Here is a 13,769-nt window from a genome sequence, read left to right as displayed (position 1 = left end):
CAAAGAGCACTGCTGCAGCACTACTCTGATACAGTGTAACTCCTCCAGATGTTGACTTCAGAAAAGTGCTGCTAGCTTATTATTTGTTTAAATAAATACAACATAAATTTGAACAATGAGAAAGACTAGCAGTACTTAGGAAACACTAATCTTTACATGAAACTATAAAGCTCTGTTTTGTTAGCACTAGTGAGTAGGAAATACATGTTTGTACAGAAGGGTCATGCTTTAACAATTTAATCTTTTAATTAGGTTATTCTTTATTCTGCATAATGGCTTAATGCAGTAGCCTAATTTAACAGTCACTTGTCACTGTTCATTTGAATTCTCTGTGATACTTACATAGTTAAACTTATATTAGTTTCAGCAGAAGATATGCTAAAAACAGCTCTTCCAGATTTTTTTTTTTTTTTCTGTATCTCATATTTTGCTGGTAGGGAGATTCTTTTGCTGAGGAATTGTAAACTTCGGTAGCAGTCAAAACTGGCCTTATGTAAAATGGTAAACTGCCTCTGACCCAAGACTGCTTCTCATCTCGACAAGCAGAAAAACTGGATATAAGCACAACTGTTTTCTGTATTTCTTACTTACTTGATTTTTCAGAAAGACTAGTAGTTGGCAAAGTTTCTCCATTCTGTTGGCCATTCCAACCTCCTGTGGTGCCTCACAAAGTGAAAAACTTTGTGATACATCATAGATTATAATTTCTCATCTACATCATGACACTTCATTAGTGGTACTCCAGGCCATAAACCTTTACTTCTCTACAAGCCACACAATGCAAAATTGCTGACTGAAGTCCTGTTTGGTTCATGCCGCTTCCACATAGCTCCCATCTTTTGATGTGCTGTAGTTACATGCAGTGGAACTAACATTTTGTGCAAATAGTATTTACATTCTCAGATAATTATAATTTATCGTGTTAACTTTTCTAGAAGTACCTGAGGCAACAGTTGGGATCATCAGCTCATTAGAAGAAGTGCTATAAAGATACATGAAATACATAAGCATCTTACTTCTCCTGTAAGTACACACCAAATTAAACAAAAAAGAATAACTTAAGTATTATCTTTTAGTATTGGAGGGTTGATTAAATATAAGGAGGTGAGATTAAAGTCCTATACAAAATTTATGCAAAATTACAAATGAAATGTGTGTGAATTACTCTATACAGAAAACAGGATCTTAATATATAGACTACATGCTATTGAAAGCTACCAGAAACAGCAAAAGTGTTTTAATCTTAAGTGGAGTATTTTTCTTTTACATATATGCTCTCTTAAATTAAAACCAAAAGGTAAGACTGCTTTCATTGGCTAAGATACAGGCATCAGTCTCAACTAAGCTTCGTACTCCCTCACAGAAAAGAAGGGAAAAGCACCTCCGGAGAACAATTAGTGTGACATATTCTAGACAATAAAATCTTAAAATAAGACCAACTGCCTTGTCTAAGTACTTTTTTTTTTTTGTCAGTTGACTATACGAGGAGCCTACAAAGCTTAACTCAGGCTTAGATGTCTAATTAGTAGCTGTCTTAATCTTAGAGATGAATCCAACTTTTATGTATTGTAGGTACACAATTTATCTGACATGTATTCTAGTGAATGGCGGGCTTTAAGTCAATGTTATTATATCGTAGCATGAAAACAAAATATACATCCGCTGTTATTGAAGAGGAATGGAGTCTACATCTATTTGATCTCTTCATTATACAACTTTGTGCTGGTTTTGAGGATGGAATTAGCATGTGAGAAATTATAGCACAGTAGATGTTAAAATTCATGAAGACTGGAATAACTGAGAAATGCATAGTGGCTTTAAATAGCAATTATTACTGTGACTTATAACAGAGCTGCTGCAATGAACTTAGACATTGCAGCTGAAATTCAGGCCTATTACAACAGTAAAGGGACAAGAAGAGGAGAACTTTCCTGTAGGTCTAAATAACTGGAGGGGCAGGAAGGGATGGATGAATAACTGCTCCTTCCATTATAGTCACAATGAACTGAAGTATTAAGACATGAAACTTATCACATGGGTGTACTTGGCAGTTGGGTCCCATTACTGCTCCACTGTTGGCTCACTTTTTTGAAAACGGGAAGGTGGCATCTCTATTGCACGTTAGAAAAGTCAAATCGGTCAAAGCAAACAGGCAAATCCCACAAAATAATCTTTGACCCTTTGAATCCAACACTTTCAGACCTGCTAGGGAGTTCTTTTCTTAAGTACTTACAAATTTAATTAAAGAGCAGCTAATGCATGTGTCTCACTGTAAAGTTTGATGATACAGCTAAATCCTCTATGGTTTTAGACAAATCCAGTTGTTACTGTGCAAGATTGCCTCCTGGTGGTAGTACCAAGAATCTGCAGAACATCATCTACACAGAGGAAAGGCAAAAACCTGCTTTAAAAGCATGTTCCTTTTTTTAACTCAGGTCTAACTGGAGGAAGCAAAAGAATTTTCTTTTCACTAGGACGTCAAAATAAATGGAACAGAGATTTAAATGGTCTGATTTGAGGAAAAACATTTTGATACTTGACTGAAACAGAGTTTTCTAATGGCATGCTAGCAAGCACAGCTGAGAAGACTTTCAGTGAGACATTTAAAAAAATAATGATTAAGATGTAGCCAACTGTATACTGTCCACAGCAATGAGCCTAACAAGGTCTGAATCACTTAACTACTAGATACAAAGCAAATGGCTGAGTGCTTAAAATTGGCTACAAAGACACCAGAGTGGACTTAACATTCAGTGAATTCTATGCAACTACAGTTTTCAAAACTTTCACAAAGACCAAGAACAACAGAAAACAGAAGTCCCAAACTAACTTTCAAATGGATGGTTCTTTGGTGTAGAAGCAGGACTAGAATCCAATGGATGGATTTCCAACTCCAAGTTTTCAAGGGAAGAGAAACAGACAAGGACAGCTTTATGTAGTTGTTCAAGACGTAGAAAACCAGGATGACAGCTTGGAATTACTGTGACAGTAGGATTTTAATTAGGTCATGCTTCAGATGACCCAGGAGAAAGATTTAGTATAAGAGAACACAGAAAGATTGACAGTGGCAGCGTCATGCAGGGAAAGATTTTAAAATACCAATTTTATGATTTAATGTAGTAACAAAATGGCAGAGGGTACATGTACTGAACATCTGTTTTAGGCTCAGTTGCCAGTAACTGGTCAGAAGAGGAAGTACTTTAAAGATAGCAGTCCAGCACATCATAGATTTTTTAGCCCTCAAAATGCCTGAAAAGAATCCAAAAATGTTTGGGAAACATTGAGAAATCCAACATTTCCACAGTTATTGTGGATGTTTGATCATAAACAGGGTTTGACAGGCAAGAACAGACAAATGTGGTAACAGGAGGTTTCTGTAAAGCAAAATGTCTTAAAAGAATTAGGCAGCAATAAGCAAAAGTACTGGGGAGAAGAAAGAGGAAAATAATTGAGAGTTTAAATTAGTCCAAGGATATGTTTTCTTACACTGGAGTGAAGTCAAACGATGACAAATGAAGTCTCAGTTTTCCAAAAATAAAGATGGCTCAATTTTATGCAGCAGAACATAACAAAACACTAAACGTAGAATGCAAGTTTCTCATTTATGGACCGGTGGCAGTACCAGCTACCATGAATTGATGAAAATATTACAACTTGTTGTACTACAAATCACTAAAAACTATTTTAAAAGTTATATTCTAGGCAGATTTTCTTTTTTTCATGATTCAACTTGCAGAGTAAGCAATGATCCTCTTCATAGACACAATGCACATTCCTTCATGACAGCACGTTTGTTATCACACGAGCAACACATCGTGTAACACAAAGCCAAAATCAGTTGGCTGATCTAGGCTTGAACATGGACTTAGATACCTTACAAACATGACAGAGCAAATAAGCAAAATGATTTTGTGCTCTGCCATGATAAACCATTATCAGCTAACTGGCATTCAGATTTACAAATGCATTTTTAAAAAAATAATACCACGATAAATACTTAAGACTAGCTTTATGTAAAATTTTCCAGAAGTATTTAAAGGCAGGCTTTTTACACACATCCAGCATTACTTTTTTTCACAGTTAAGGGAAATTCAAGGAAAAAAGGTTATTTAGTAATAACTTTAGAAAAGTAAGTGTTCTTTATACTAACAATGAGCAGGATAAGAGACTTCATATGGTACTCAACTTCTAGCAAAATTCGTAGACAATACATGCTGGCAAAATGACACTAGACTAACACGAGGAACAAGAACCTTCCTGTCTTATCCAAGTTGCTTTGGAAAGGAAAGACAATAAAAATGTATGATGTATATGGAATAATTATTTTCAGGTTATTTATTAGGATCTGCTAAGACGACTTCATGAAATCACTGGGATCTCTGCAGAGGCACAATGTTCCAAGCCAGTCCTTTCTATCAGAAGACTGATGCCTAAAACGGTAGACTGGAGTAAAGAATCTCCTTTTCCTGAGAAAAAGTGCTGGATGACAGAGTATTTCATAGCAGAAACATGTAAGCACTACAAAACGCTGAATCTATGAAGGAGAAAAAGATCCAATTTCTTTAAATTAAAGCATTTTATATAGTAAAGGGCAAATCCTTCCCCCTAGGTAAGCTAGAAAGAGCTGGGAGTCTTCACCAATTACAGTGCTGAGGCAAAGAGCTCTTCCTTCCCTCAGCTACAATCACGCCAATTTATGTACGAACATAGCATCCTCACTGAATGGTAGTTGGGGTGGGACTAAAAAACCCAAAACAAACCCATAACCAAAAAAACCCCCCACAAACCATGAATGTACACAGAAGTTCTCAGCTATGTGGGAATGCTGGGTGATTCAGAAGGGCGAGTTATGCCTTGGAAGCTAAAAGCTAACCAAGTTGGACGATTTTCAGTACATGACATTAGCTTTAAATATAATCAGTTGCCTGATGCAGGATCAAACACGGAATCGGATATCTTGGAAGCATATAGCAACAGCAACATTTTTCACTGTTTTCATGAATACCTCACAATATTTTTCATAAATACCTCAGTACTCAAGCTCATCTGCATTTCAGTTACTAGATTTCTAAAAAAAAAAAAAAAAAAATTAAAAAAATTTTAAAAATCCCCCAAAATAACACCAAACCCTAACGTGTCCAGTTCTAGACTTCCCATTTTGACACAATACTCCTGTGCATTCACTTCACCAACGATAAGCCTCTGACCTAGTTTAACTGGAGCGCTCCATCCCCTGTTACACCCAGTTCTAACACCAACACATTCACTGATTGTGCGTGTACAAAAGCCTTCACTGGATCTTTGTTTGAGTAGTGCAGTTTTGTTGTTTTTCTACTGTCAATCAGTTGAAACAGAAAATAACAAATTTAGTTAAGTATATTTTAGTTATAGCACTCACACAGAATTGCCAAACATCTCATGTTCTGTAATTTTTATTTCCAATAAAGATTATTAGCAAAGTGCTGATGAACAAGAAGTTATCTTAATTATCTGTCTTTGGGAGGATTAGGATTCCTGCGTCTTCTATGATACCTAGAAGAAAAAAAAGGCTGCAGTGAATGCAAGCTTTGGAGACTCTTTGATTCATTCTCCCGATATTTTTCCCTCCAGCGAGTGGACTGGAGGTTACACAAGTAAGCAAAACACAAGATCCACAAGCACGACCCATCACCATTCATTAGATGTCATCTCTGTTGTTCATGGAGTTACATAACGCTACTCATTTCTACTGCTACATCTGCTACAAGCACGCAATAATCCAATCAGTTCTACAGCTGAATAGGTACAAAGGCTGTTGTTCATTCTCAGTCCTTTGTGTGAAGTTAATTTTATTACATGGTCAGCTTTTCCTTTGGCTAAAATAATTGCTACAGAACAAAGAGACTTGATGTTTAAAGGAGTTATGCCAGACTGTACGTTAAATACTGTAACATTTTGCAGACAAACTAAAAAACAAATAATTCATGACAAAAATGATCCCTTTTTTCGTCTTAATTACCCACACTAAAACAAGGAAGATCCTGTTTGATGCTCATTGAAGTGACAGATACTTTTTGGCCATAGAAAGTTCTACCATTTCATTCCTTTTATCTACTCACAAAACACAATAATTAAGAAGTTTTCTATGGAAAAAAAAAAAAAACAAAACAACCCCAAACTGCCTGTATCAGGTCTCCACAGCTATAAAATTACCACCAAAAGGTGTGGTAACACAGACTGGAAAGGAGTAGCACAAATTAGAATGCCATTTGTTTCCAGTGGTATATCTGAACGTATATAGTTCTTCTTTAAGCTCAGTCATGCATATTTGCACCTCTTCTCCTAGCTTTCTGAATACAAGGCACACTTTTCACCGTTTCAAATTAAAAAGCTCTGCTATTCTTAAGACTGAGAATCATCCCATTATATTTTTTTTTCTGAAAAGTTGTTAAGGAATAGACAATGCATGTTTCCAAGCTGTATTTGGCTATATCCATTGAGAGTATTTTACATACTAGGTTCTCTTATGCTGACTTCATTTATGCAACTATCACCTGAACCAGCAGCTAACTAGATGGTATGAGAAACTTCTACTCTGTGACACATTTTACCAAAAAAAGAAGTTGCAAAGTCTACCAAAGGGGCAGTGTTTAAAAAACAAAACAACCTTACAAAATACAGTCTTCCATTTACATAACACTGCATTTATTATTTTAAGTAGTGGCCCATGTGCTAACAGTATCTTGTCTCACATGACTTATCCTAGGTTAATTCTAGTCATTAAGTTATTCCTGTATCGCCTTTTACATCCCAAAGGAACAGACACTGAACAGAAAATACTTACTGTCCCACAGGATACCAGCGATGTTTTGTTGTGTAAAACATTTTGCTGAGCTCTTCAATTGTAGGACCTCTATTGTTCTGTAGCTCTTTTTCATTCAATCTGGATTTCAAAACTTGATCAAGGGTTTCTTCTTTATTATTCACTGGATCTGGCCGTGGTATGGGCTATAAAAACAATAGCATATGTATTTCCTTTTCTCTTTTTTTTTTTTTGAGAAAAACAAAAAGCCAAGCTACATAGATAGCATTACAATTTACTCTTAACAGCTGAAACTAAAGGAATATAGAAGAACAGTTGTAATTGTAAAGACTGTTTACAACCCCCAACCCCAAACAAAACCACGTCACTGTGGAGCAGATGTCTAGAAACATCAAATTACCCCAGGTGCCACAGCTGATTACCCTACTCCTAAAATCAGCACTGCTGTCATCATTATTGCCGATATCATCCTTACCACTCATTAGCTGAATCACAAGCTTCAGTCTACTCAAACGAAAGTACTCATACTATTCCTATTTAGAAATGTATTCATAGTGATGATCATCATTGCTAAAAAGGCTTTTAGATTATTTGTACCTTAGGGAAGAATGCCACTTCCTAGTTGTTTGTGCATCTGCTGAGACCAAGATGTTGGTTCTCAACCTGAAACCTAACTACTAGCACCATGATAAATATTTTTCCTTGTTTTAGTCTTTTACACCTGTTTTTCTTGAGACATAACCACTGATGAATTTAAAAATGCTGATATGTAACCTGCAGGCAAAGAGTGCTACAATGTTTCAAGTTTTCAATGGAGAGTTTTCACATTGGGTACTTCAGCAACGAAGCTATCGTTTGCAGTGTTCTACTAGCACATGAGAACTGCGAATTGAAACAAAAAGTGTACACTGGAAAAGTTTATCTAGACATACTTTAATCACTAAAGAACATATTGAAACTACTACTGATAGATAAGAGTTGATTATTTAAAGCTTTTTTTGGAGTTTATGAACCTGGAGTGCTGAATGGAATGGTCCTCATGGCAGCAGCTACACTCATCATTCACTTAACTTCACAGACGTGCTGATCATGTAATAAAAAGTACTTCAGTATTTCGAATTTAAAAAGATACCCTAAGGACTCAAAATTCTGAACTACTTATGCTTTTACATGAGTAAGAAATATAAATGTGTACATTTGGACATACTTTTGTGTGCTCGTATGGAATCTCAAGTGAAGGGTGGTAGCAGACAATTGTCTTCAAATCTGATGTCAGTGCAAGTTCCACTTTGCTATAAAAATAAAAACTCACACTCTTAAAATATATCCCTTAAAATTTCCAGAAATGCTGAGCAACTGAATAACCCAAGTCCCAAAGAAATCCAAATTTGACCCTCCATTTATGAATTCTTAAGAATCTTCTATAAAATAAACCCGTATAAAATCAGAGTCACAAATACTTGATCTGAACTTTCCCCTTCCCCCCGCCAGCCCCAGCCAACTTCATGTTTCCCTTTTGGATGGAGAGGAAAAAAGGGCTAAAATAAACTATTAAATATAGCTGCAAATATGGGTTGGAAAAAAAAAAATCTTGAACACTTTGAATAACTACATATAGAACTGTAGCAACAGATGGGGACAAGGATACCTAGGACATCATGCCTTTATGATAAGTAAGGCACCTACAAAAGAAAGAACAGGAAACAAAGCTCTATTTGGGGTTCCCACTTTTATATTTGGTAAAAAACAATGAACATGATGAACAAAAAGTCCTACTAAGAGGTTACTTGAGGGAGTATCACTCTTTTCACCTTCCCTCCCTATTAACTTTCATGTCACATTGGCTTCCTAAAAACTTGCACAACATGGATGCTGTGTTTCTCGCTGTATTTGTATCATCTTTTCTGGTTTCTGCTTCCTATGTAGCAGCACAAAAATACCTGGACTTGATCTAACAAGGAGTGTCAATAAAAACTACTGCTCTTAACTACTTTTGCTCTTCTACAAAGAAAACTGCAGGGGTACTGAGGTCATCACCATATTTAGGAGTCCTGCATGATTTTTCATTACACTTATTTTTTTAAATACTAACTTCCCAATCATTGTGATCAAAAACAGTACTTCAGTTAAAGTTATTACAAATATCGAAAACTGGCAGAAGATGTATTTGATACCATTATGTGGCAACTTCATGACAGAGAAAGTAGCCCTGAAATAAACGTTAGATGAAAAGGCCACACATCAAAGCATGTTTAAGTACCAGTTGTAGTCTTCAGGGAGAACTGAATATGTAGATTTATGGCAAGCATGATATACAGCTCCATCTGCAAAAAAAAAAAAAAAAAACAAACCACAAACACGTAAGGAACAGTAACGTAAAAACAAACAGAGCTGTGCCAAATTTAATAATGTTTACATTTTCATAGAATCATAAAGTGGTTTGAGTTGGAAGTGGCCTTTAAAGGTCATCTAGTCCAACCCCCCTGCAAGGAGCAGGGACATCTCCAACCAGATCAGGTTGCGTAGAACCCCGCCCAGCCTGGCCTCGAACGTTTCCAGGGATGGGGCACCTACCACCCCTCTGGGCAACCTGTTCCAGTGTTCCACCACCCTCATCGTAAAAAATGTTTTCCTTGTATCAAGTCTGAATCTGCTTTCATTGAATTCTAAGTCTTAATTAGGGAATATAATCATACTCGGGTTTAGATTAACAAAACCCAAATACTGTCTAAATAAAAGTTCCACTTTACTACAGAGACTTCTACTGCAATCAAAAAATACCGTATCCGAGTAGCTATGCCCTATATTTACGTTTCAAATTGCGTTGTTTTCCCAAGAAAAATCACAGTATGAACAAAATACCTAAAGATTTCATCATTAGATCGTATTTTTTATACATGCAAAGAACATTCACCATATGACTTACAAGGAAGATCATAATTTCATTTACAGTAACATGCATTGTAAAAAACAAATTGGTACTTCGCTGGCAACTGCTACATACGTTATGCAAAACACAAAACTATAATGTGTTGGCTGCTGTAACACTAAAGAACTTCACCCTCCTCGCCAGGTTCTTGTTGCTCCAAGGAAAGCAATCACAAGAAATACAAGTGGTAAAGGCGGCCAACAGCATCCGGGACTGTACTAAGTGGAGCAAGGGAAGGGATGATCTCCCTCTACTCAGCACCTGTGAGACCACACCTAAATACCATGGCCACATTGGAGCCCTTCAATAAAAGAAACTCAAACGAGTTCAGTGAAGGCCCACCAAGATGTTCAGGGGCTGCAGCACCTGCCCTGTGGGGAGAGGCTGCGGGACCAGAGCTGGCTCAGCCTGGAGCACAGACAGTTTTAGGGAGACCTAACTGCAGCCTCCAGTGACGATGTACAAGAATTGGGGTTATCAAGGAGAGGGAGCCAGGCTGTTCACAGCAGTGCACGGTGAGAGGGCATGAAACAACAACCGTAAGTTGAAACAAGAGACTCTGACGGGATATTTAGAGACATGTTTTCCTCACAAGGACAACCAACTAGTGGGACTGGGGCCCAGGCAGGTTTGTGCAGTCTCTGTCCTTGGAGATTTCAAAGACTCAGCTGGACAAAGCCCTGAGCAACCCGGTATGACTGCAGAGCTGAGCGCGCTTTGAGCAGGAGGCTGGACCACAGACTACTCCAAGTCCCTTCCAACTGAGTTTCCCCATGACTCTATTCCCTTTTTTTTGCAGAATCATTTAGGTTGGAAAAGGCCTTTAAGATCACTGAGTCCAACTGCAAACCTAATGTAAGGTGTTAACTAGTATCAGTCCCTTATTTAGGAACCACACCATAGGCCTCTTGCCTTCCACAGCCGCGCAGGTACACATGCCTACGATGGGCCTGGAGGGCGCCTGTAGTTGACTTTTACTGGCAAACCTCTTCCTTTACTGCTGGAACCTGACACAAATCCACGTGCAAGTTTCTGAGCCCAGTGAAGCTTCTCCTCCCGCTACACTTTAAGAACTGAATTACAATCACAAGAACCAAGTCTTAGCATGTTCTGAGCCTTCTGTTTTCAAATAAGTCATTTAAAAGGTTTCAACTTTTTTCTGACATGTTATTTTGTGTAGACCATATTTAATTTTAATACAAATATGATTCTTCTTGGCTGTTCATAATGGAGGGGGAGAGCATTCAATGTGTGAAAACTGGGAAAGCAGAAAGAACCAAGAAGAAACTTTTCTGTAGCTATTTTCCTCTCAAATATTTTAGATGTAAAATTCTAAAATTTAAATTTAGATATAGCCAATATATTTAAATACATATTTTAGATAGAAAATTCTTAAATTTAGAATTTCTGTTAGTATTTCCATGCTTCAGTTCTTCCAGTTAAACCATTCTTAGTTATTAATACGTTGAGTTCTAGTAAAATAATACTGCAAATAGTTTGTATTTCTTCCCAAGAGCTCTTTCCCCTCCTTGCCCACTAACCTCTAAAATATAAAATGTCCACTAGATCTCCTCAATTCCTGTCTTTTCTATCACCTTTACTATCTCCCACACATCTTTCTATTGATATCTAAAACATGGACAAAAATCTAAAAAATAATATCGCCTGTTTTCACTTGTTTGCTGTCTATGTTAAGTAATGAGATTTTACTGTAGTTTTTTCTCACCACTGTTTGTAAGTCTGAAAAAAAAAATTTAAATCTTCAAATATAATCCCTGGTAAGAGGAGTGGTATTTAGAAGCTAATTAATAAATCAGAGCAGTATCATATGTGGATCATGGAAGCTTTAAAAGAAAAAAAAAAAAAAAACCAAAAGAGATATCCTTTAATTATTAGCAAAGAAGAAGGAATATCAGACTTGATTCTGTTCAAGTAAAAATTCACTTCTATGCTTCCACTACTTCAAACAGTACAGGAAAGAGGCTCTCAAAGAACCAATTTTAATTCAGGACTTCTACAGTTTCATCACTACTTACTTTGCAGCGGGGCCTGCTTACGGGTTGCTGCTGAACGCATCCAAAGGAAGCCGGACCATGCAGTTCTAAGCGACACTGCCATGCTGACAGCAGACAGGAAACCAGTCCTGGACAAGATGGAACTAAAGCAGACACTGTACCCTTTTTTCCGGCAGAACACCTGCTGAAAAAAAGCCAGTTTCATAACTGTTTGTGGTACAAAAGACCAACAATTTAATTTCTTAAATAACTTAAGGACGACAAACAAAATTTGCGCAGCATATTCCTCAAAATCTGTCAGTTGTTTAGAAGTCCTTATTATCTAAGATGCTAGCACCTGCCTCCTTAATAGTCAAACGTGGTACAAGACTTCATTTAGCTAGAGGTACTCTTTGAAGGTTCCTCATTAATTTTAAGGAATGTTTCCAAGCTTGGATCTTCTCACAGTTTTTCTACTGGTACTCATTCATCTAAGTTTTGCATCCTTCCTTCTGTGCATTCCACAGAACGGTTCCTGCAACCTGCTTTTCTTATTCACAATGTAAATATTATCACCCAGTAGAAAACCAGAAGTGCTTCTAAATAACACTTGCTGTAGTTAGCCAACTGCCTAGATGCAGTTGGTTTCATCCATCTTAAAAGCAATACACCTAAAAGCTATGGAACATCACTTAGAAAACCTTAAATATTACCCTAAATTTCACAGAGGCAGAAAGACACATACAAACATGTTAAGTTTTCATTGTCTACAGGGAAAAAAAAATGCTTCAAAAGAGAAACTAATAATAATGATGCTTTAAAAATGTAACTGCAGATGGTTTAAAGATATACTAATAAAAAAATAGAAAAGAACCTAGACTTCTTTAAAACTACTTCATATTTAGCGCTTCAGAACACCACCAGAAGCGTGCATTTTCCAATATCAACAAATAATTATCAATTCTTTCTTTTACCTGTGCCAAGCGCTGCTAAAGTCAGAGAACACTAACACAGCATCTACAGAGCTGCTCAGAACTTGCCTTGGACAGCTCGTTACAAAAAAAAGGTGTGAGGAACGCGGCGGGGTTTGAGCACCGGCCTGTTCTCAAGGACTGCTACAGATTAAATCATGACACCCACATCCCTGAGACAGCGCACAGAAAACTCTTAACAGTCTGTCTGCAACAAGCAGGAACACAAAACCTGCTGTTTCCAAGAGTAAAGAAAATATTTAGCTTTAAAAAAAAAAGTCATTAATCTATCAAAGCAAGCAAAAGAGCACCCGTTATAAGAACGGATCTGCAGGCTATTAAAGTAAATCCTGAGTGTGAAGCACAGCGATGTAACCCCTCCGAGAGCACAGAAGCTCTCCTCCCACGGCGCGATTCGGAGCCCGAGCTGCAGTTCCCCCGCAGCAGCCGGGGCCGCGTTCTCATTCACTGCAACGACAACGGCGGGGGGCGGCTGGGGAGGCGACTCTTAGGCGAAGCGGCCCAGCACCTCGGCCCCGCTTCCCCAGCGCGGAGCGCAACAGCCGGCCCCGCCAACCGCGGCCTGCGGGGAACCGCGGCCTCGGCCTCCCCCTCACCTGTGCGGGCGCGAACACCGCACTCTCCCCTGACCGGCCCGCCGAAGGCACCGGCACCGGAAGTGGCACCGAGTGCCCGTCCGGTTCCGGCGGCGGTTCGCCCCGCGGCACGCCGGGAGATGCAGTGCGGGAGGGCCGGCGGGTGGGGCCTATCCCGGGCGGGCCGCCTCGCCGCGGCCACCAGCTGCCTCCCTGCCCTGCGCCGCCCCGGCGACAAACCCTGAGGCGCTTCAGAACGCGGTTGCGGCGGCAGCGAGCCGCTCCTGGGCCGGCGGGGGCGGCCCTGGCCCCTTGTGTCGGCGGGTAGATGCAGGGGCGAGCGGGCGGACCGACTCCCTCCGCTCGTCCCCGCCCCCGGTGCTCCCCGGCGGTCCCGGTGCTGGGTGGGTTTCGGGGCGGGGTACTCTTCTTTTGGAGATCTGAGTCACAAAGCATTTCAAAGCAGGGTTATATTTA

At 38.9% G+C, this 13,769-nt stretch overlaps 1 protein-coding gene across 3 annotated transcripts in view; it reads right to left on the bottom strand.

The window, feature by feature from the left end:
• MRPL42 (mitochondrial ribosomal protein L42) overlaps nt 1-13,555 on the bottom strand; it is a 221,131-nt gene extending 207,576 nt beyond the window's left edge. The window contains exons 1-6 of one of the 3 annotated variants that reach the window (XR_015258882.1): nt 13,314-13,555; nt 11,768-11,930; nt 9,063-9,126; nt 8,010-8,094; nt 6,824-6,987; nt 5,423-5,532 (exon numbers count right to left, since the gene is read on the bottom strand). Coding sequence is in view for 1 of the 3 variants with exons in the window: in XM_086750472.1 (XP_086606598.1) it covers nt 5,487-5,532; nt 6,824-6,987; nt 8,010-8,094; nt 9,063-9,126; nt 11,768-11,849 (441 nt within the window). In the remaining 2 variants the exon portion in view is untranslated. Of the gene's footprint in view, nt 1-5,414; nt 5,533-6,823; nt 6,988-8,009; nt 8,095-9,062; nt 9,127-11,767; nt 11,931-13,313 lie in introns of those variants that run through there. The other 2 variants (XR_015258879.1, XM_086750472.1) reach the window with 2 other exon arrangements.
• Nucleotides 13,556-13,769: the final 214 nt, after the last annotated feature.

The sequence above is a fragment of the Chlamydotis macqueenii genome, chromosome 1 (genome assembly GCF_036417535.1).
Source record: "Chlamydotis macqueenii isolate bChlMac1 chromosome 1, bChlMac1.mat, whole genome shotgun sequence".
NCBI lineage: Eukaryota > Metazoa > Chordata > Aves > Otidiformes > Otididae > Chlamydotis > Chlamydotis macqueenii.
The sequence above is the reverse complement of the archived record's forward strand: the minus strand, read 5'-3'. Positions and strand labels throughout refer to the sequence as shown.